A 25,753-nucleotide genomic window follows, 5' to 3' on the forward strand; every position below is an offset into this window, starting at 1 on the left:
GCCTTTTATTTCTTTATCTTACCTAATTGCTCTAGCTAGGACTTCCAAGTACCACACTGCATATGAATGGTGAGAGTTGGTATGCTTGTCTTGTTGCTTATCTAAGGAAAGTTTTCAGCTTTTCTCCATTATGATGTTAGCTGTGACCTTGTTGTGTATGCCCTTTATCACATTGAGGTACATTCCTTCAATACCCAATTTGTTGAGTGTTTTTATCATGAAAGGATACTGAATTTTGTCAAATGTTTTTTTCAGTATCTATTGAGGTGATCATATGATTTTTATCTTTCATTCTATTAACGTGGTGTACGCACTTGAGGAACATCTTTGTGTCCCAAAAATAAATCCCACTTTATCACAGTGTACAATCCTTTTAATAAGTTGTTGAATTTAGTTGCCTAGTGTTTTGTTGAGTATTTTGCATCTATATTGATCAGGACATTGGTGTGTGGTTTTCTTTTCTTGTAGGATCCTTATCTGGCTTTGGTAATTTTGGCCCTGTAAAAAGAGTTTAGAAATGTCCTTTTCTCTTAAATTTTTTTAAAAGAGTTTGAGAAGGATTTGCATTAATTGTTCTGTAAATGTTTGGTAGAATTCACAAGTGACCCTATGGGTTTCTAGGATTTCCTTTGTTGGAAGGTTTTTGATTACTGATTCAATCTCCTTACTTACTGATATGTTCAGATGTTCTATTTCTTCATGATTCAGTCTTGGTAAGTTTTATATGTTTAGGAACTTATCCCTTTCTTCTAGGTTACCAAATCTGTTGTATAATTGTTCAAAGCAGTCTCTTATGATCTTTCGTAGTTTAGTGGCATCTCCTCTTTTACTGCTGATTTTATTTATTCAAGCCTTTATTTTCTTTGTCTTGGTAGAGTTTTGTCATTTTATCTTTTCAAAAACCACCTCTCTGTTTTGAAGATATTTTCTATTGGTTTTCTGGTCTCTATTTCATTTATTTCTTCTCTGATCTTCTTTATTTCTTTTCTTGAGCTAAGTTCAGCTTAATTTGTTCTTTTTCTACTTCTTTGAGTTGTAAAGTTAGATTGTTTGAGGCCCTATTATGTAAGTGTATATCACTAGATACCTCCCTACAACATTTGTCACCAAATGAGATGGTGTGTTTCTTCCTTACATATATGTATAACAGTAACAATATTATACACAGTAGTAATAGTAGTATAACCTCATTTGGGTACCTGGACCCGATTCCATTGTGTGTAAATATGTGGGAGGGGCAATTCTTAAACACCAGCAGGGTGTTGGAGAACTCAACTCAATTCTGATACTATCTGCCTGGAGACAGCACCAGATTCCCAGGTTAAGAGTTCCATCATACAAGACTGCCCTCCACCCCTGACTCCAGATGCTAGTCACAAGCCCCAGGCAGTTACCTGTGCTTCTGACCTACCCGCTACAGATTGGAGATTTCTACGACCTCCCCCTTAGGTTCCATTAATTTGATAGAGAAGCTCACAGAACTCAGGAAAACACTTATGTTTATCAGTTTAATAATGGATACCATAAAGGATACAAGTTAACTGCCAGATGAAAAGAGACACAGAGCAAGGTCCCAAATAAAGGAGCTTCTATCCTAGTAGAGCTTGGGGACTGGCTCGGCAGCACATGGAGGCGTTCTGGCTCCTCAAGCATAGAAGCTCTCTCCAACCAAGAAGCAGGATCAAACCAAGCAGAGCAGGAAGAGCAGAGCAGGCAGAGAGAGTGAGCTCTTCTCACGGGTTTTGTGAAGGCTTCATTGCACAGATGATTGACTAAATTATTGGCCACTGGCTGATTCAGCCTTCAGCCCCTGCCCTTGGGTTGGGGTCCCAAAGTCTCTTGTTAACATGACAAAACACCGGTTTCACCTTTAAGGCTTTGCAGTGTTTTCAGGAACTGTGGATGAAGACCAAATATACATGGGAAATATATATTTGGTGATATGACTGACCAAATGTGCGTATCTTATTACTCAGATATCACACTCCCCCTTAGAATTCCTTTTGCTGCATCTCATGTTTTGTCATGTTGTATTTCCTTTTTTTCAAGATTTTTTAATTTCCCTTTTGGTTTCTTCTCTGACCCATTTGGTTGATCAGCAGTGTGTTAATTTCCACATATTTGTGAATTTTCCAGTTTTCCTCCTGTTCTTGGTTACTACTTTCATTCCCTTGCCATTGGCAAAGATACTTCATATGATTTCAGCCTTCTTAAATTTGCTAAGATGTGTTTTATGACATAATACATAGTCTATCCTAGGGAACGTTCCATGTGTGCTTGAGAAGAATGTGTGTTCTGCTGCTGTTGGATGGTCTGTCAAGTCCATTTCATCTACAATCCAATGTTTCCTTATTAATTTTCTGCCTGGATGACCTGTGCATTGTTAAGTGGGGAACTAACTCCCCTACTCTTACTGTATTGTTGCCCATTTCTCCCTTTTGTCTGTTAATATTTGTTTAATACATTTATGTGTTTCAATGTTGGTCACATATATATTTATGATTGTTATCCTCTTGATAAATGATCACTTTATATGTGATCTTCTTTGTCTTGTTAGACAACTTTTGATTAAATCTGTTTTTTCTGATGTGAGTATAGTTACTCCTGCTCATTTTTGTTTCCATTTGCATGGAATAACTTTTCCATCCCCTCACTTTAAGCATATGTGTGTCCTTAAAGCTAACGTGAGAACCTTGTAGGCAGCATTATAGTTGGGTCTTGACTTTTTATCCACAAGCACTATACGGCTTTTGATTGGAGAATTTAATACATTTATATCTAAAGTAATTATTGATAGGTAAGTACTTACTAATGCCATCATATTATTTTCTGGCTGTTTTACAGTTCCCTTGTTCCTTTCTTCATTTCTTGCTATCTTCCTATCTAATTTAATGATTTTTCTATACTGTTTTGCTTTGTTTCCCTTCTCTTTATCTTTTTGTATCAACTATAGGCCTTGTGATCACTGTGAGTCATACATCAAATATTTTATAGATTAAGCAGTCTCTTTTACACTGATAACAACTTAGCTACTATCACCTATAAAAACTCTACCTTTTCATTCTCCCCCTATATTTTATGTTTTTGATGTCAAAATTTACACTTTTATACTGTGTATCCATTAATATATTTTTGTAGCCACAGCTATTTTTAAGACCTTTGTGCTTTAACCTTTAGAGTTAAAATTTTAACACAACACCATATTACACTATTTCAATATTCTGAATTTGACTATATACTTACCTTTACCATTGTGTTGTATATTTTCATGTTTTCATGTTACTAATCAATGTCTTTCTTTTCAGCTTGAAGAGCTCCTTTCCACATTTCTTGTAAGGTAGGCCTAATGGTGATGAACCCCAAAATTTTGTTTGTTTTGGAGTATTTAGCTCATCTTCATTTTTGAAGGCAACTTTGCCAGGTAAATATTCGTGGATGGCAGTTTTTCTTTCAGCACTTTGAATATACTATTTAAGTCTCTCCTGCTTGCAAGGTTTCTGCTGAGAAATTTGTGAATAGCCTTATGGGGAGTCCCTTTGTATGTAAGATTTTTTTCTCTCTTGTTGCTTTTTAAATTCTCTCTTTAGCTTTGATTTTTGACAGTTTTATTATACTGTCTCTCAAAGATCTCTTTGAGTTCGTTTGGGTTCCTATTAGCTTCATAAACTTGGATGTCCAAATCTCTCCCCAGAGGGAAGTTCCCATTATTCCTTTAAAGAAACCTTCTGTTGCATTCTCTTTCTGACACCTCAGTAATATGTAGATTTTGTCTTTTAATGGTATCCTGCTTTTTACACAGGCTTTCTTCACTCTTTTGTTCATTTTTCTTTTTTCTCCTCTGACATGATAATTGCAAGGGTCCTATCTTCTACTTCAAAAATTAGTTCTTCTGCTTAATCCAATCTAATGTTGATCTCTACTACAATATTCATTTCGTTCATTGTTTCATAATTTGTAAATAAGGAATCTGCAGCAGGTCCAAGTCTCAGAACCTACTTTTATATCGGAGTTCAGGCAAGCATTTTGGGAAAATGATCACACATTACGAAAATGACTATACACAGCTAATAACATAAATATTATTTTTTCTTTGGAACAAAGTCTATCATTTTAAAATGTATGTCACTTTTTATTCATTCTTAATTACCCATTTATCATAACACATACATATTTTAAAAAGCTGTCAAAAATATAACTGTGTAATCAAACATTCCTTTAAATTACTCCTCTTTTCTTACTTATTAGAAAGATTCATTATCACAGTAAAGAAATGCTAGGTTTAATGACTTCCTATTCCTCTTGGACTCTATTAATTTATCTTCACAAAAGTCACAAAAAAATGATATGTTAATTATTCCATTAGACAGATGAGATCAAGACAAAATATAGTAAACAGTGTAAGCCAGGATTCAAGTTGATGAGTGTTAGCAGCACTCACCCAATCATAAGAATCAAGAATATCTCCAGACATTGCCAATATCCCCTGGGGTGGAAAATCACTCTTACTGATTGAAAAACACTGATCTAGCTTTATGAGAGATTTTATGAGACATGGATATTGAATTCTGTCAAAAGTTTATTCTGACTCCATTAGGGATGATTACATTTTTCTAAGTCTGTTAATATGACTTACATTAATTTGATTTCTGAATGTTAAATCAAACTTGAATTTATGGGCTAAACCTACTTGGTCATGATATGTTATTCTTAATTATATTGGATTTAATTTGCTCAAATTTTGATAAGAGTATGTATCTATATTCATGAATGATACTGGATCTGTAGTTCACTTTTCTTCTAAAGTCTTCTGATTTGGAAATTATCACTTCTCTTCAACAACTTTGTGACACAGTTTGAGTAGAATTGGTATTATTTCTTTATTTAAATATTTAACAGAACTCACCAACGGAGCTACCTATGCCTGGAATTTTCTTTGGGAAAAGGGTTTTAACTACAAATACAATTTGTTTAATAAATACAAGGCTGGTTACATTGTTTATTTCTTCTTGAGTAAGTTTTAGTTGTTCATCTATTTGAAGAAAAGTAAAAATTTCATCTAGTTGATCAAATATATGGACATAAATTTGTTCAAATATCAAGTTATTGTAACTTTTAATATGTGTACAATCTATATTTGATATCAATTCTCATTCCTAATATTGGTACTTTGTATCATTCCTCTTTTTTCCCTGGTTGGTCTGGCTAGAGATTTATCAATTTAATTCATTTTCTCAAAGAACTAGCTTTGGGTATGCTGATTTTTTTCTTTGGTTTTAATATTTTTTCCACTTATTCCCACTCTAATATATATTATTTCCCTATTTCAACTTACTTTGGGTTTAACTGCTCTTTTTCTGTTTTCTTGGAAAACTGAAATCATTTATTTAAAACCTTATTTTTCTAAACAGGCATTTAGTGCTATAAAAGTCCCTCTTAGGTAGGCAGTAAATATATCCTAGGTTTTGATATGTTTTGTTTGCTTTTTCATTCAAGTTAAAATTTTTCTAGTTTCTCTTTTGATATCTTCTGAAGTATATTAGTTTCCAAATATTTGGGGATTTTCCAGAAACTTTTAGTTACTGGTCTCTTTAATTCCATGTGGCAAACCATAAATTCTAAAACATGAATCCTTTGAGGCTTATAAAAACACAGGACAAAGAAGCACATTTGTCTCCTGAAGTAACAAGAAATGCACCTCCAAACAAACTACTAGGATAATTTCCTCACATTCCAAGCCACTCTGTCCTTTTACCAGAAAATGCATGATCTAAAAATCCATCTTCTTAACTTCTGTCACTGCACACCCAGATAAATTTACAAGAATCACATACAATGATGTTCATCACCACATTGTCTGTGATGTAGAGGAGTAGGAATCAATCTGGATATCCACTGCTGGAAGAATGAAAAGTAAAATGCAGTGAGTGAAAATATTCTAAAATCAGATGGTGGTGGCAGCTGCACAACTCTGTGTATATACTAAAAACCACTGGATTATAAACTCTGAAAGGGGTAAATTTTATAATGTCTGATATATATCTGAAGAAAGCTATTATAATGCATATATACGATAGGGAGATTCTGACACAAATACACAGCAGTCAGAAGCAATGCTTTGGAGGCATATAAAACAACACACATAGGTTGATTCAACACATTCCTCAGTGTGACTGAAAGAATCATAGGAAGAACAGAGGGTATCATCGCTAATTCTGGTACTCCTAAGAAAGCCTCCAACAAGAGAACTCAGGAACTCAGCTGAGGATAGATACACTTACTTCTTTCCTTACCTTCCTGTGGAAAAAAAAAGGTCATCTGGTTGGCTTAAAGGCTTGGGTCCTGGGGCTAATGAACGGTGGGGGAGAGAGGTGGAGGAAGAACAGGTATTGTGTTCACCAACTTGGAAGAGCCATTTTCAGTATTTGCTCCCAATCTGCATTCATTCAATAATTCTCTATTGAGCATATATCATATGCTAAGCTCTGTTTTTAGATATTAGGGATATGGCCATGAATAAGCAAGAACCCTTGCCCTTAGGCAGCTTATATACAATGAAGGAAGAAAAACAATTTAACAAGCGAACAAGAAAATCTCAGTACTTATAAAGTGCCATGAAAATATAAGACTATGAGTCAGAGAGTAGAGGCGAGGGGAAACTGCTTTAACTATGGTAGTAAGAAAGGGCTCTCTCAGGAGGTGACAATGGGTTGAGAACTATATAAGGAGAAGATGCTAGCAGAGAAAAATCTAGGGAAATAGATTTACGAAACAAAAAGAAAAGCAAGTGCTAAGGCTGTAAAGGAAAAACAAGCTTCAAGTGTTCAACAGATAAAGAGAAAGCCAGGGTACAGAATGAATAGCATGAGTAGATGAAGTCGGAGAGGTAGCAGCTATCACACAGAGCCTGTAAGGCATCTGAATTTTACCTGGGGTACAGTGGGAAGGCAAGGTTTTTCTGAATTTTAAGTGGATCATCATCATGCTCTACTTTGTATTTCCAAAGACTGACTGCTATGTGGAAGACAAGAGTGGGATGATGTAAACCAGCAAGGCTGTTCAGATAGTTCAGGCAAAAGATGTTAGGACTGTGGTTATAACTATGGAGGAGGTTAACTAACTGTACGATTCAGAATATATTTTAGAAGTAGAATAAGATTTCCTGGTGGATTAAACCAGGAATATGAGGAGAAGAAAAGAGTTAAAACTCCTAAGTTTTTGGTCTGAGCAACTGGATAGATGGTTGATGTCATTTGATGCAAAGGGAAGGCTTAGGGGGACAATCTGAGAGAGGATGTTTATAATTGTTTTTTGAATTTAATACTCTGTTTATTTCTTTCAAATTCAGTTGCGAAATTTTTCCAACTAGTTTACAATCCGTTTTATATTTCTTTTGTTTCCTCATGTGCCTAGCACAGCACTGATATATATAATAAATACCTGCTTAATTGAATTAAATTGAAGTAGCCTTACAAGAAAACATATGAATCAACATTTTCAAACCTTATGTTTGAAAAATCAAATGCAGATGTTTTAATCAAAGACACTACATGTTTAAAATTAAAGAACAAATGCTAGAGAAAAGCCTACTAGATATGTTTACAATTTTAAAATGCTTGCATTGTTGAATGCTTTGGTGACGTAAGTGAAATAGCAAAGAGAAGTTTTCAAAAGGACATACAGAAAGATTTTAAAATGTAATAAATTATAAGTAACCTAAACCGAAGTGAACTGCTATAGGCATCACATTTTAAATAACCGTTAGCAGCATAGGATGAATTTTAAAAGACTGGAATCCTCAGTCATTGTCACAACCCACATACATAATAAAGGGAAATGCAAGGGTTTATGTGTTCTCTTTTAGGTAATAGTATGGCAAAGTTGAAACCCAGCCACTGGTGTTCTGTGGAAAACTGGTTCTGGCACATTAACTACAGGAAAATATTTCTATCATTATATAGCCGTAACTTGGGTAGGAGCCAGAGAAAATGTTTAATTTTTTACTTCACACCTTTTCTATATACCTTTTATACATTTTACCCTTTAACAAAAAATTATCTATTAATTTTTCAAAAAAATCTAAAAACTATACTACATTAAAAATTGTACTTTTTCTTCCAAAATACGCTAACTAGCACAAAACAAGAAAACAACTTTTACAAAAGGGTATTAATGCAATTGCCTTAAGTTTGTGATTTTTAAAACTTCTAGTTAATCATTAAGGCTATAAACTACTAGTCTAATAACTAAGGGCTAATAACAGGGTTACTGACAAGTATCATGAATAATAATGAGACCAAAGGAAGGTCTTTTTTTTTTTTGAAGGTCTTCTTTTAATAATGAAAGCATTAATAGAGATGGCCCTTATTTAGAGTGTATAGTTCTAGTTCTTCACCCACCCATTATAGCATAACACAAACAGAACTGCCAACACTTATATTCACAGTTACATAGCACAAACACTATTCTGTTGCTGTTGAGACAACTATTAATACTAAGGAAAGATGAGGTTTGCTTCCATTAGCTTACATATTTCTCTGCCTCAGTAAAGTATGAGGTCCTCAGAAGCAAGGGCTATGCCTTGTTTACTTTGATAACTCCAATTTCATCTACAGTGTCTAACACAGTAGATGTTCAATAAACGTTTCTTATCCTTTTTTTTTTGTCCCTAAACCTTGGCCCCAACTTGGCAATCCTTGGAAAGGGAAGACTGTCATTCTGTAGTCACCAATGACGACTCTAAGATGGAGTTGCCTCCAAGTTCTCTCCTTTCTTCAAGGTTCAAGTCCTATCTAAATTCATAAAGCCTTCTCTGACTACCCCAACCCAAAGCAAAATCCATTTTCTGAGGTTCTAAAGAGTGTGCTGTCTGGCCACATATTTGACATAAATACACTATCTTGGACTATTAATTACTTACATTTTAAATCCTTATCTAGATATAACTGTTCCCACAAAATAAATTTATTTTAAGGACATGATAAGGGCTTATATTTGTGTCCCAACACCTAGCAAAATGCTTTGCACTCAACAGATGATTGCTGATAAAAATAAAGAAAAAAATGATAAAGACAATAAGGAGCCAGTTCTACCCATTTTTCTATTTTGTATTCATTCAAAGGCATAGTAATGCCTTTGAAATTTTCTGGTCAAAATAATGAAGGAATGGATAACTGTCACAGCCAAAACTAATAAAATGATATTATTAGTAGACAAATAGTTACTATTTCATTGTCTCCCAATATTTTGAATGGGTCAGTGTATATGTGTTAAATATAAAACCAATTATAATGAAGGTGTAACCAAGAAGTAAGTGAAAAATTAGGAGAACACCTTCCAAAAAACATTTAATATCATGAGCAATGAAAACTAGACATCATAAAACAATATGTCCCCTAATTTTTTTTAAATGAGTATATAATGTGAACACACATTTGTGTTTGTATATTTATGTATGTACACTGGAGGAGAAGGAAGAGGGTAAAAAGTAAACACTAAAATGTTAATGATTACTACATGGGAAAATTGCAGATGATTTTTAACTTTCTTCTTTATTCTTTTATGTACTTTACAAATCAGAAACACATACCTAACTATATTAAATGTTTTAAAATAAAACCTCCCAACATATCAAATTCTGTTGTTGACAATATAAGCCAACAATTTTAAGGTAGTCTAGTAAGCAATACAATCAAGTTGCAGAATAGTATTTCTTAAGGCTAAACTCAATTTCTCTTAAAATATTGAAATTCTTAACTATTCTCCACCAACCACCCTCTTACTTTAGTAATAGTATAAATAAAAGGCTCTATTTAGATAAAGGGAAGATGAAGGTTATTAGATTATCATTAGTATCCAGAATATATCATGTACAAATTCACTTTCCTTTAATATAGTAAAAATACATTTGATAAGCCTTTGATTTCATTACATTTTTGAACTACAGACCCTTTATAACGAGCTGACAAAAGACTAAAGACCAATTCATTTATTGCACTACCTGAAAAACTTCTAATACCAAAACTTATTAATCTGGATTCTAAAAGAATAAATCTGTATAACAGACCAATATTATCCCCCCAGTAAAATGGTTTTCCATTTAGAAAGAATTAGAGATTCAAGGGTTTATTCTAGATTGGGAACTCTACAAAAACAACATGGTACAGCAACTCTGGAAATCAGTTTAACAATTTCTTTAAAAACTAAACATGCAACTACCATATAACCTGGAATTGCACTCCTGAGCATTTATCCAAGAAAAATGAAAACTCATGTTCACACAAAAACCTGCATATGAATGTTTATAGCAGCTTTATTTATAATAGCCAAAAACCAGAAACAAGCCAGCTGTCCTTCAATGAGTGAATGGTTAAAGAAACTAGTATAGCCATACTATAGAATACAATTCAGTAATAAAAAGGAATGAACTAGTGATATATACAACAACTTGAATGAATCCCCAGAGAATTACACTGAGTGGAAACAGGAAGTCACGAACAGTACATACCATATGATTTTATTTATATGACATTCTTGAAACGCCTATAGAAATGAAGAGTAGATTAGTGGTTGCCAAAGGTAAAGGTGGGGGTAGGAGGTAAGAGTAAGAGTGAAGTGGATATAGCTACAAAAGGGTAGCACGGGAAGCTCGTAGTGAACGAAATGTTCTCTATCTTAACTACAGTAAATATCAATGTAAATATACTAATTTTGATACTACCATAGTTTTGTAAGATACTACTATTGGAGGAAACTGGGCAGATAGTATGTGAGATCTCTCCATTATTCCTTACAACTGCATATGAATCTATGATATTTTCAAAATAAAAAGTTTAATCTAAAAAAAAATACAGTATTTTAAGAGCACTCTCTAACATTGGTTATATCAAACAAAGTCAAAGATCTCTCCAGGAATTTACAATATAAACTAGGCAACACACACAAAAAAAAGTTTATAAAGGTTTACTTTGAATTTAAAGGTAAGAGTATATAAATACACACAGTGTTTGGGTATTAAAGTATACCATGTTGTAGTATAGAAAAGTATATACATAGCTTAAAGAAAAAAAATAAACTCAAATCCATTCTAGTTTGCAGGAATAACATTTCTAAAATTTTTAAAAAATAAGGAAAGCAGCACCCAGAATAGTTTGGTGCCACTATTTTGGTTCCCACAGCACCCTGTAATTAACTCATCTTTCAGTCCTTTTCAAACACTGTTACTTCTACTCTGACTTTTCCACTAGACAGCAAACTCCATAAACACAAGGACTGTATCTATCTTAGATAACAGCATATAGCACAGAATTGACACATGGTAAGTAAAAAAAAAACAACTAAACACTTTTATAAGTGAAATGAGTTGCTAAATATAACTCTGAATTATATTCCCTTCTTACAGAATTCAAGAACCTATCCTTAGGTAAAAAAAAAATTATTTTTTCTTAGTTGAATTTTTCAATGTTGCCTATCAATCCTATATATAACAATTCTATTAAATTTAGAAGATTTTCATATATGTTTTTAAAATTTGAACTTGGCAATGAAAATTACATAACCTTGGTTTTATATTTACCACAAAGAATATCACACTGGATAACATTAACTTTTTTTTTGTAAACTTAGATATTTAGAAGCCTGGCTAATTATATTATTAAATGTACTCGGTGTTTCAGAGATAGAACCAATGCTGTCCTGATGTCCAAGAAGAATGTACATCATAAAAGCTCATCCTTAAATAATTTTTCTGGCAATAAAAGCAGAGTATGAAATGACATTAAGGGTACACATAAAGAAAGATTTGTATCCTATCAAAGATGAAGAGTTAAGCTTAAAGAAGAAAGAGTCATGAAGGGCACAAGACAGCGAATCACTTTCCTTCTTAAATAAGTGAAATTCCGTCATGTATGGCAGGGATAAACAAGAAGGCATCAAAGCTCTTTTACACATTTTAAGTCTATCCTTTAAAACAGAGAGAGAAAATATTCTCATACTTAAGTAGCTTTCCTTTTCTTTTTTTCTTTTTTAAGGGAACTTAATTTAAAAAAGAAAAAAGAAAAAAGGTTTTAAAAAGCATATGGAGAAACCTCATAAGCCAAAAAAAAAAAAAGGATGACTTACCAAGTTGGCCATATAAATTGTGAGCAGCCCTCTCCTGCAAACAATTTTAAAGAGAGAGTGAGATTAAGCATCATTTGACTTACTACTTTAGCATTTTCTAGAAATCTATCAAAACAGTTATCAGGAATTGAGAAAAAGGGGGAGATTATGCTGAATTAAGTTTTAGTGCCCTAATAATTGGATCTCAATGGAATCTACAAGTAATTCTGCTTAATGGTCATTAAACATTCTGTTTAGTAGTCATTAGTTAAAAGTATTCAAAATATTTTAAAAATTTAAAAGACCATTGCCTAGTAATTGTTAACTAGACTTATGATCATTTCACAATATATGCCAATATTGAATCATTATGTTGTTCACCTGAAACTAACATAGTGTCATAACGACAACTATACCTCAACTTTGAAAACTGCTATTGCCTTCCTAATATTTATTAACAGGAAGAGTAGAACAATTTGCTATGTTAGTTTATGTTTATGCTAGAAGTTCTAAATTTAATAAAGAATCTTAACAAATCCATCTTGTCAGAAAGTCAAGGCCAGAAAAATTCTAACCAAATGCAAACTTGTTAAAAGAAATGAGGTCTCCTATTTGTTTCACATCCAATGCATCTGCCTAGACGTCATTATAAATCATACTAAATCACCCTGGCTTTATTTCATTGTTAAGTGGGAAGTCAGGCACTAAATGAACTTTTTAATTCCAAAGGACAAACAAAATCTCTATAAACACAGTTTTATAGAAAAAGTGCATATTTACCAAACTTACTTAATGAAAAGTTAGTGATAATTCAGGTAGAAACTCAAAGATAAGGACAATTTTTTGCCCTTAATCACTGCATTTAACTTACACTGCATGTGAGACCATGAATGAACCACATCCTATTCTCTAGGAAAGAGATCCTGAATGCTTTAAGAGCTTAAGGGCAGAGTTCAAATAAACTATGAAAATTATAAAAACCTGAGTTTCATTTAGGAACATTTTTAGTATTCAAAGAAAAAAATACTTTGCATATAAAACAAGTACCAGTATCAGATCATTTTCACTTAAATATCATGCCAGCTCTTCATAGTAACATTGTCAATAATATCTGCTTGAGGTCAGGTCCAGTTAACATAGCCTATTCATTATTTTAAAAGACTGAAGATTTTTAATATTACTAAAGCCACATGGAGGCAGTATGCTTTAACTGAACACAACACTGAAGTTAAGAAATCGGGGTGCCTATTAACTTTAATTCTCTGGCACTTCTTAATTTTGTCATTAAAATGAGACAAGACTAGTTCCCTAACTTATATTTTTAAACATAAGCACTATTTAAGAAAAAACTTACATTTGTCACCAATATATAAAACATAATATTGGAGCTACTCTGCTGGAAAGGGCAAGGAGGTCTAGGCATGATACCCACTGAGCCATCACCCCCCAGACAGTGTCCCTCTGGAGCAGGTCCTAATGCACCTCAGCAGAACAACAGAATTCTACTGCTCCTCTAAAAAAGAATTTAAAAATCACTGATAAGATGGTAAGATGCCCTTTAGTTCTTCTTTTCTATGATTTATATACATGACTTGAAATTGTGCTTACTAATCCTTACCAATTTATCGATTCCTGCCAAACTGTAAATCAAAGCTGTTCTAATAGTACCTATTCTAAATAAATTATATAAAGAAAAAGTAGAGTAACATCAACATTCAAGAGGCACTATGCAGAAAAGTTAAATCCTTCACACATACACAGAAAGTTACTTTCTTACCGAAAGCTGGTTACATATGGAGAAAAATATATATATTCCTTATGACAAAACCAAAATAAAAATGTTCCTGTAATTTCAGTGGTAGTTCCTGTAATATATTTTTCATTATGAAGTGAACCAGTATATGATGCTGTCCACTAATCTAATTCTGTTTCTGTAAATATTCAACAGCAATCCAGCTTCAGTTTCAACATTAGCTTTCACATATCTGATAATATAACATTAACTACCAGGCAATGATTATCTCATTTACCTTTACATTTTCAAAACCTACAATACTACTTGGAATCTAATAGGCACTAAACAAATGACTGTGGAATTGGTAGACAAAGGGTTACTAGGAACCCAGCCTTATAAAAAAGAAGACATTGTAAGTACATAATATAATATAGAAAAATAATCATGAAAGATAGCCACTAGACAGAGGAAGGGTCAATCAAGGATATCAATTTATTAGCAAGCAAAGATATGATCAGATTCTTACATTTGCATAAAATCTCACAATCTGCAAGGTACAGTCAACATTGTGAAATCAGATTTTATACCAAGTGTAATACAAGTATAATAGTTATATCAAGTATAATATTATCCTCATGCTATTGAAAACCAAGTATCAGAGAAATTAAGTCGTCTCCTTAAAAATAAAAGTATCAAAAAAAGACAAGTTCGAATTAGAAGTCAGTTAGTTCATCTGCTCTTACAGCAAAAAATCTTTACATTACTAAGTTACCTTTAAATTCTGCAACTCACTGACTTGTTTAAGGCAGTAAACTAACAGGCTTCTGTGCTTTGAGGATGAATAAAGCTTTGACCTACTCTTACTATAGGGAAAAGGCAGAGGATGTAAATTGTTACATTATGTCCTGTCCTGGTCTCAAGTTTCAATTTACTATTCCCAAATAATAAGGAAGGTAATCTCCTTCCCAGATTTATCTGAATTCCAATCCCAAGCTAACAGCCTCAAGAATTAAAGGACAGTATCTGTGAAGGGTGTGGTATGTTGGGTTATAGAGTCAGACTCCTTTTGGTAGGTCTCCCTGATAAAGTGACTCCAGCCTCTGGTCCAGTGTCAGTCTGAGAGGTGGAGAGTAATCAGAGTAGTGATTTTTTTTTATCACTTCTCCAGAGACACTCAGTATCACATGAAACTGGTAAGTTAATTAAGTGCCATTTTATTAACATTTGACTGTATCTAGCCTAAGTCTTAAGCCAAACAGGTCACTCCCTAGTATTTCTCTGGAAACCAAGTTGCATATTAAAACACAACTACAATAGGGACGGAGAAGGAGGAGGTGCCAATCAGAACAAAAGGTGGCGTAGGCCTAAAGAGGAAGGGCTGGAGCTAACACAGACAATAACTTTTTTTAAAACTTCACAGGAGACTCTGATACAACAATATCCCCATTCTGTTGTGAACCACAGATTAGATTGGTGCAGATCAATAAATAAGTAGTCTAAAGTTAGTTATTTCTTTAAACTACAAATTTGCTTCTTTTTTTTGATGGGTATGAATCTCTTAATAAGCATGGAAAATTGAAGTAAGTATGCACATCAAGGGGTACTACCTAAAAAGTATTCAGTCACAGCTGTAGGAACTAACTCTTTGTAACTAGAGTATCATTATTCCTCTGGGTAAATATTAAAATAATTAAATTTTCTTAACATTTTTGTAGGTTAAAAGGTATCCTCACATTCTGCTGAAATTGCTAGTGTTACTAGTTTCTAACGGTATCACTGTGTCTAATTAGATGAGCAATAATGCTTTTTTTCTGGAAACTTTGGTGTATGTATATATATTCTCTAGCTAACCTCAAATTTCTGAGTAACACTTTAGGATGTTACTAACTAAGGTTAATAACTCTAGGGTGTTCATAACTAGGGTCACTAGGGGGTATATTGGGAATGGTGTAACTTCAAAATTCTAAATATTTATGTATCCTATATACACATATAAAAATACTTATGCCTTCTACAAATAAGTAGATTAGAAATTAAAGAAAAACAAAGTAGAAGTTCCTAAACAGTTTAATGGCTCACTAAGAGATGCTATTTAATCATCTCAGGAAATCTTTAAAGATATAATAGATTTTCATCCATCAGAATGTTTTATTAGAGTATAAAAATATTCCTTAAGGCATAGGAATGGAGAAGATCAACTTCCAGTCTAGAGCAAGAGTCTTTGTGCATATTCTACTACAGATAGTGAATAAGACATAGTAAACTTTTCCAAAAACTCTAAGGTAATTTTTCTTCCTGTGAAGATAACATGACACTGAAACTTGAAGATGCCAAGAATTCATGGACCAAATTCATGGTATTCTTTCACTTACATATGATATGGTTCATTCATTTTGGTCCTATCTGCTTCAAAGTTACATAACTACAACAGTGTAATTTAACAATTCAACCTATGAGTATGCTTAGAATAAATACACAATTTTTTACATCTTAATCCATGCCCACGTTTGAGCTCCCTGTAGTTTTAACTTATCTAAACTAATAGTAAATATCAAAGCAAATCCCATAGCAATTCTAAAAAACAAAATCCATCAGGAGAACTTCTTTCAGAACCACAAACAAAGCACTTCCTAGAAAAAGAAAGAGAAGACTAGTTCTTAACAGCCCACCTAAGGATAAACTAGATGTTACGAATGCTTCCTGCTGAGTTACTATGATCACAATTCTTTGTGACACAAATTTTTTAAGCAACCCTGGAAACAACTTCAAAGCTTTCTCAAAACCCCACAGTGATGCGATTAAGATTTAAGTAAGCTCCCCTCTTACAGGCTGTCAGGACTAGCTGGCAAACTATGCTTAATTCTGTAAAGGGAGGAAGGAAAACTGGGAAAGATAGATAAATGGATGAATAGATGAGATGGATGATGTATAAATGGATGCACTGGAGAGAAGGAGAAAAAAAGTAGGGAAACAAAGAAAGATAAGGGCGTGTGTGTGCATGCGTGCATGTGTGTGTGTGTGTGTGTGTGTGTGTGTATGTAACCATACTGTATGTTCTGACTCATTAAACGCTTTCTGAAAAACTGATCATACAAAATGTACAATCTCAGATTAAAGATTTCACTATTAAATAAAGCTTTAGAGATTCAGTAATTAGGACTACCACTATTTGCTAATTTGAAAAAACTGCTAATTCCCCACATTCTTTTTAACACATTACTGGTATTTTTTATTTTTATAAGGATAAACTTTATACACATTCAACTGACAACTGACTCCTTAAATATTGCTGTTTACCAACTTCTAACTTCAGATCTCTTCTTATTCTGGGCTTTCACATTCTAATCTCCCAAAGCTTCAAAGCCCACTTACTATAAGAAGGAAACTTCCAATTTTGATTTTGTAACTCCATACTTTTCCTGAATCTAGACTCATATTTCAAGCTGCCTACTAGCTATAGCCACAAACATATCATTGATTTTCTTTGGAAATTAAAGGCATAATTATAAATTCCTTTTCCTTAAAGTAAAGACTATAATATTAATATGCTTAATTTGGGGCACAAGATATAATAATTTTTAAATGTATGTAACTTCAACCTTTGTAAATCACTTACGACCTATCACAGGACCTTGATATTAAGTGAAATCTTAAATTTTGTTGTAACAAATACTTTCAAATACTTTTTGAGCAAATAAGACCATTAACTTTTGCACAATTCCATATAAACACAAACCAGATCTGCCTAAATTAAGACACTATAATGCAACTTGTAAAGAGATTTAAAGCAAACAGGTTTGCTTCTCTATGTTTTAGACTTGACTCCCAGACAATTCTTGAAACCTGATTTTTTTAAAAGTCACTTGCTTCTGGACAATACTAAAAAACTAAAATTTAAAGTTTCTAATTAGAGCCCATACCAGTAATATGCATATACATACACAACTCACAACAAAAAAGAACTAAAGAGCTGTTTCCAGATATTAACTGTATCACCTAATAAGCAACAGAGCTAAATCAACACATATCACAGACTATGACTACCTAATAATTACATCAAGATAAGGATCAATTTTCTTCAGCAACCATAATACTAATGAAGAAGTTAGACTTAAATTTTTGATTAGGTCTCTAAAACAGTAAAACTACAATTAATATTCAGAACAGGTCACAATCAAGAACACCTACAAATTTCCTGCCAATATGTAGTGTCTACAAATAAAACACTGTTGGTAGAACTCATTAAAAGATATAAAAAACAGAAATCTTTTCTTAAAAAAAGTTCACTATCAAAAGTAAAAAGAGAACAGAAAATAAACTAGTAACCAAAATCTAAGCTATCATCTCACTTCCAGGAAACATCTTTATGCCTTAGAAAATAGGAGCTTTTACTGTCCATAACAAAATTTTACTTTGGTGTTACTGTATTTAAACATATGTTTGTCTTCAAAGAAAAGTCTGATTTTTTTTTAAAACTAAAGTTGTAAACATAAGACCTAGACTAGTAAATCAACAGAAAAGAATTGAGAGCTCAATAACACACACACAAATATATATGAAAAATTGGTATATGACAAGGGGTACTACAGTGGAAAAAAGCATGAACTATTGAATTCCTGGTGCCAGAGTAACTGACTATTCACCAGCAAAAAAAAAAGGGGGGAAATAAAAAGAGAGCCTATGGTAAGCAGCCTCTAAGATGGACCTGAACATATTTCTACATTTTGCAAGGGTGATCAAATATTAACACTAAGAAGCTATAAAGTTAAAGATATATGTTGTAGTCTTATAGAGCAAAAGCTTAAAGAAAAAAGAAAAAAATACATAAAAATGGAACTCTAAAAAAAAATTCCTCTAGTTTCCATGTAATAAGGCTCATACAAGTCATTACTCAGTCCTAACACCAATTAAAAGCTGAACCAACTGAAAGCTCAACTCTTCTAAGACCCATAAAAGTGAGGTCACACTGCAAACTGTTGCCCCCGAATTTGGAAAGACCACAGGCAGATACAGAGAATCATAACTTAGCAGAGCAGAAACTCGTAAGGTGAAACCTTCGAGGAAATGAGACCCAGAATAGGAGAAGCTGAACTGTAACTGATAAATAGCAGTAGTCTCGGTGTGGACAAGTCGGAGTTAAAAATTCCAGGGGTACCCAATCATAAGGGGCCTCAAACTTTTGTGAGTTTTACCTACAGGAGCTTAACTTAAGTTCTCACAGTAAATGTCAGAGACAAATCCCCTTGGGTTTCCAAGCAGGGGGAGGAGAAAAGGAGCCATTCTGAAATAAACCAGAGCACTCTGTTCTTACAAGGCTTGCCCTCAGGAGAACCAGCGTACCAGGGCCTAACCTGCTGGGGTGATATCACAACCTAACTGACCTGGCGAAGAAAAATACCCAACCTCAGTCAGCTCTAGAACTCCACGTGAAAGAAGCAAAAAACCCAGTTCTAGCATAGGCTAGCCATCCTGCACCAAAGGGAAGGGAGAAAACTGAGACACATTTGTAAAGTTCGATCTAGAGGCATAAGCTCACTGAAAGACTGAGACCTTATCAAAGAACTACAGAACACTTCCACTGCCCCCACACCTCACACTTAACTAAAGGCCTATTCATAGCAGTTTCTTTTACCTTGCACACCATGTCCAGCTATAAAGAAAAAAAATTACAAGGCATGCCAAAAGTCAAAAAACCCAACTTGAAGAGACAAAGCAAGCAGCAGAACCAGACACTGCAAGGATATTAGAACTATCAGACCAGAAATTTAAAACAACATGCTAAGGGCTCTAATGAATAAAGTACATAGCACATAACAGATAAGCAATGTAAGCAAAGTGATGGAAATACTAAGAAAGAAACACAAAGAAAAGGAACTATAACAAAAATGAAGAATGTCTTTGAAGGACTTACTAGTAGACTGAATGTAACTGAGGGAAGAATCTCTGAGCTAGATGACGTTATAAGTTATTAGTAGAATACTTAAAAACAGAAAAGCAAAGAGAACAAAGATTGAAAGAAACAGAATGGAATATCCAAAGAAAACGAGAACACTAATTCAAAAAGATATATGTACTCTTATGTTCACTGTGGCATTATTTGCAATAGCTAAGATGTGGAAGCAACCTAAGTGTCCATCAGCAGATAAAAAGAAGTCATGGTACAAACATACAATGGAATATTACTTGGCCATAAAAAAATAATGAAAAGTTGCCATTTCCAACAACATGAAGCACCTAAAGGGTATTATGCTAAGTGATATAAGTCAGACAGAGAAAAACAAATAGCACATGATTTCACAAAAATAAAACAAACAAAACAGAACAAACCCACAGATACAGAGAACACACTGGTGGTTGTCAGAGGGGAGGGGATAGGCAAAATAAGTAAAGGGGAAAAAGGGGTAAAAACTTCCAGTTATAACATAAATAAGCCACAGGAATGAAAAGTATAGCATAGGGAATATAGTCAATAATAGTGTAATAACTTTATATGGTGACAGATGGTTACTACACTTGTCATGATAATCACTTCATAATATATATAAATGTTGGGTCACTATGTTCTACACTTGAAACTAATATAATATTGCATTCATATCAACTATACCTCAATAAAAATTAAAATTAATTGTGTCTCCTGTAAACAGGAATAAAAACCAAAAAGAATATCCAAGGATTGTGTGACAACTACAAGAGATGAAACATATGCAGAATGGGAAAAGCAGCAGGAAAAGAGCAGGAACAGAAGAACTCTCTGAAACAGTAATGTCTGAGAATTTTCCCAAATTAATGTCAGACACCAAACCACAGATCCAGAAAGTTCAGAGAACACCAAACAGGATAAACATAAAACAAACAAAAACCCTACACCTAGGAATATCATATTCAAACTAGATAAATTCAAAGATAAATAAAGATTCTGAAAGAACCCAGAGGAAAACCACACCTTACCTACAGAGGAAGATAAAAATTACATCCAACTTCTCAAAACCATGCAAATAAGAGAGCTGAGTGAAATATTCAGTGTTGACAGGAAAACAAAAAACACCAACTTACAATTCTGTACCCTGTGGCATTATCCTTAAAAAATGAAGGACAAACACTTTATCAAATAAAAATAGAGAGAATTTGTTGCCAGTAGACCTGCTCTGCAAGAAATGTTAAATGTTAAATGTTCACTAGAGAGAAGGAAAATAATACAGGTCAGAAACTCATCTACATAAAGAAAGGGCTGCAAGGAGAGAATAAGTGAAGGTAAAATAAAAATTTTCCTATTTCTTATTCTCAAATGCTCTAACAGATAACAGTTTGTTCAAAGCAATAATGGTAAAAATACATTTGAATATGTATATGTATGTTTACATATGTATCTTATGTGTGAATGTCTATCTATATCCATATATCTATATCTATATAAATCTATAGTTGATCCTTGAACAACATGGGGGTCAGGGGCACCAACCCCCATGCAGTTGAAAAGCCGTATATAACTTCTTACTCCCCAAACACTTAAGTACTAATAGCCTACTGTGGACCTGAAGCCTTACTAATAACATAAGTAGTCAATTAACATTTATTCTGTATGTTATATATATATTATATACTGCATTCTTACAGTACAGTAAGCTAAAGAAAATATTTTGTCAAATAGCCGCAAATCTCCAAAAAAATTTCTAATATATTTATTGGAAAAAATCCATATATAAGTGGACCCACACAGTTCAAACCCATGTTTTTCAAGGGTTATATATAAGTGAAGTGAATGACAGCAATTATACCAGGGACAGGAAAAGGAATTGGCATTAGTCTGTTATTATGAGGTACTCTACCTATGAAAGGTATAGCATTATTTGAAAGTAGTTTCGGATTAGTTGTATATGTATATGGCAAAACTAGACTAAAAAAAGCAACAATAAAAAGTATAAATGATATGCTAAGTTAGAAGAGAAAGTGGAACCATATAAATTGTTTATTCAAAACCACAAAAGGCAGAATAAGACAAGAAGACAAAAATCAGAACAAAAAACAAGGACAATAGAGAAAACAGTAACAAATTTGGTGGATATTAATTCAACTATACCAAATGGTCTAAACACACCACTTAAAAGAAGGAGATTGTCAGAGTCAACCAAAAAACACAACTCAACTGCAAGTCATTTATAAGAAACCCACTTTAAGTATAAAGACATATACAGATTTCAATAAATAACCACATGAAAATGCTCCACAACATATATCATCAAGGAAATTCAAATTGAAACAAAAATAAGATACCACAACACACCAATGAGAATGGCCAAAATTCAGAACACCGGTAATACCTAATACTGATGAAGAATGTGGAGCAACAGAAACCCTTATTCATTGCTGGTGGGAATGTAAAACTGGTATAACCACAAATGGAAGACAGTTTGGCAGTTTCTTATAAAATTAAATACATAATCCAGAACTCAACCCCTCAGTCATTACCTAAAGGGAATGAAAACTTATATCCACATAAAAACCTGCATGTGGATGTTTATAACAGCTTTATTCATAATTGTCAAAGCCTGGAGGCAACCAAAATGTCCTTCAAGCAGGTCAAGAGGGAAATAAATGATGGTATATCTAGACAATGGAATATTATTCAGCACTTAAAAGAAATCAAGCCTATCAAGCTGTGAAGACATGGAAGAAACTAAAAGGCATACTGCTAAGTAAAAGAAGTCAAACAAAAGTCTACAAACTGTATGATTCCAACTTTATGACATTCTGGGAAAGGTAACACCATGAAGACAGTAAAGATCAGTGGTTACCAGGGGCTTGGGGAATGGTGGGATAAATAAGCAACACAGAGGATTTTTTGAACAGTGAACTTATGATACTATGATGGTTGACACATGTCATACATCTGTCCAATCCCAACATAAAATGTACACCAAGAGTGAACCTTACCATAAATTATGGATTTGAGATGATGACATTTCAGTGTAGGTTCCTCAATTTCAACATATACACCACTCTGTTGAGGGATACTGATAATTAGGGAGGCTATGAATATCATATAATACAGGAAATACATGAGAAATCATTGTACCTTCCTCTCAATTTTGCTTTGAGTCTGTTTCTGTTCTTTTTTAAATGTATTTGTTCATTTGTTTTGTTTCTTATATTCCACATATAAGTGAAATCATATGGTATTTGTCTTTCTCTGTCTGACTTATTCCACTTAGCATAATACCTTCTATGTTGTTCTTGATTATAGGGGAAAGAATTCAGGGCATTTTTTTTAAGCTGCTCTCTATCATGTTAAGGAAGTTCACACCTATTCCTAGTCTTCATTAGAGCATTGATCATGCATGTATATAGTTATTTTGACAAATGCCTTTTCTGGATCAATTAATAGGATCATGTGATACTTCTGTGATTAATCCTGTTGTACTTCTTTTTCTAAATATTAACAAGGCCAATTTAATAGTGCTATTCATCTACAGCAGCATTTCTCAATCTTTGCACTATTGACACGTTTTGAGCTAGATAAGTCTCTATTTTGGGAAGGGATGTCCTGTGCATTGTACCATTAGCATTCCCTTCCCTTCCCTACCAAATTGACACAACAAATAATGTTGTCTATGGGAAACATGTCCCTATGGGACAACTCCCTGCTTTGTTGAGAACTACTGATCTATATTGTTACTATTTTTTTTTTGTCTAGTTATATCATCTGCTGAGAAAAAGGTGTTAAAATCTCCAAGTGTGGTTCTGGGCTTGTCTGTGTCTCTAATGCTATCAGCTTCTGGGAAGACTTTATTGATATAGATACAATTGCCATTTCTTCTTGATGAATTGAACCTTTTATCACTATTAAATGTGCCTCACAGACTCAGAGACTCCAAGAATGAACTAGTGGTTACCAAAGGAGAGGGGTGTGGGAGGGTGGGTGGGGAGGGAGGGAGAAGGGGACTGACAGGTATTATGTTTAGTACACATGGTGTGGGGGATCACGGGGAGAACAGTGTATCACAGAGAAGGGACATAGTGGATCTCTGCCAACTTGCTGCACTGATGGACAGTGACTGCATTGGGGAATCGGTGGGGACTTGATAACATGGGTAAATGTAGTAACCACATTGTTTGTTTTTTCATGTGAAACCTTCATAAGAGTGTATATCAATCATACCTTAATAAAAAAAATTTTTTTTTAAATTAAATGTGCCTCTACAGCTCAGATAATTTTCTTTGTTCTAAATTATTTTATTTTATATTACTATAACTATTCCAGCCTTCTTCTACTGTTTGCATAGTATATATTTTTCTTCTAATTAATTTCAAGCACCTGTGTCTTTATATTAAAAGTGTATTTTTTAATAATCAAAACATTATGGTACTGGCACAAAAACAGATACACAAATCAATAGAAAAGAATAGAGAATCCTGAAATAAACCCCTGCTAATACAGTCAATTAGTCTTTGACAAAGGAGGCAAAAATACACCATGGGGAAAAGACATCTCTTCAATAAATGATGTTGGGAAAACTGGACAACATGAAATAGAATGAAAATGGACCACTTTCATATGCCATGCACCAAAATAAACTCAAAATGGATTAAACACTTAACTATAAGACCAGAAATCATAAAACTAGAAGAAAACATAGGCAGTAAACTCTTTGACATTGGTCTTACAGTATTTTTTTTGGATCTATCTCCTCAGGCAAGAGCAACAAAAGCAAAAATAAACAAAGGGGACTACATCAAACTAAAAAAACTTTGCACAGCAAAGGAAACCATCAACAAAAGGAAAAGACCACCTACTGAATGGGAGAAAATACTTGCAAATGATATAACCAATAAGGGGTTAATATCCAAAATATATAAAGAGCTCACACAACTCAATACAAAAAAAAAAAAAAATCCAATCAAAAAATGGGCAGAAGACCTGAACAGACATTTCTCCAAAGACATACAAATGGCCAAGAGACACATGAAAAGGTGTTCAACATCACAAATAATCAGGGGAATGCAAATCAAAACCACAATAAAATACCATCTCATACCTGTCAGAACAGCTATTATGAAAAAGACAAGAAATAACAAGTGTTGGCAAGGATGTGGAGAAAAGGAAAGCTTTGTGCACTGCTGATGGGAATGAAAACTGGTACAGCCACTATGGAAAACAGTACAGAAGTTCTTCAAAACTTTAAAATATAACTACCATCCAGCAATTCCACTTCTGGGTATTTATCCAAAGAAAATAAAAACACCAATTCAAAAAGATATACGCACCCTTATATTCACTGAAGTATTATTTACAATAGCCAAGATATGGAAGGAAGCTAAGTGTCTATTATTAAACAAATGGATAAAGAAGAAATGATGAAGAAGTTACACACACACACACACACACACACACACACACACACAATGGAATACTACTCAGCAATAGAAAAAGAATGAAATCTTTGCTGTACATGAAAGACACATAAAACAAAATGTTTCAGGAAGGTAAAAACATACTAGGCAAATACAAGCAAAAAGAAAGATAACCAAAAGTACAGAACCTCAAGCCAAAAGGCATTAAATGAAATGAAGAATATACTTTCTAACACCAGAAATCCCACCTTAAAAGGAAAAACACAACCTAAAAAACATAATCAGTAGCATAGATCTTATAGCTATCTATCAACCTTTGAACTTGTAGATAAGAGAATGCACCTTTCTTTCAAACATTCATAAAACAGTCACAAAACTTGGGTATAAATCAAGCCACTAAGAAAATGTAAGTTTCATACAGAGAAAATAATACAAACAACATTCTCAGATAAGAAGGCAATAAAATTAGAAATAACAAACAGGCCCTTCCATCTTCTTAACTCTCTTCAAAATAATTTTTATATCAAAGGAAAAATACAAACTAAAATTGCAAAACTTCTGAGAAATGAT

At 33.4% G+C, this 25,753-nt stretch overlaps 1 protein-coding gene across 3 annotated transcripts in view; it reads right to left on the reverse strand.

Moving 5' to 3' along the window:
* Positions 1–25,753, reverse strand: part of TMEM135 (transmembrane protein 135) — a 254,688-nt gene that overhangs the window by 170,286 nt on the left and 58,649 nt on the right. For 2 of the 3 annotated variants that reach the window (XM_036906972.2, XM_036906971.2), the window contains exon 4: positions 12,118–12,151. The exons of the other annotated variant lie outside the window; for it this stretch is intronic. In XM_036906972.2, the coding sequence (XP_036762867.1) occupies positions 12,118–12,151 (34 nt within the window). The remainder of the gene's footprint in view (positions 1–12,117; positions 12,152–25,753) is intronic. 3 annotated transcript variants of the gene reach the window in all.

Source organism: Manis pentadactyla, chromosome 9 (assembly GCF_030020395.1).
Source record: "Manis pentadactyla isolate mManPen7 chromosome 9, mManPen7.hap1, whole genome shotgun sequence".
NCBI lineage: Eukaryota > Metazoa > Chordata > Mammalia > Pholidota > Manidae > Manis > Manis pentadactyla.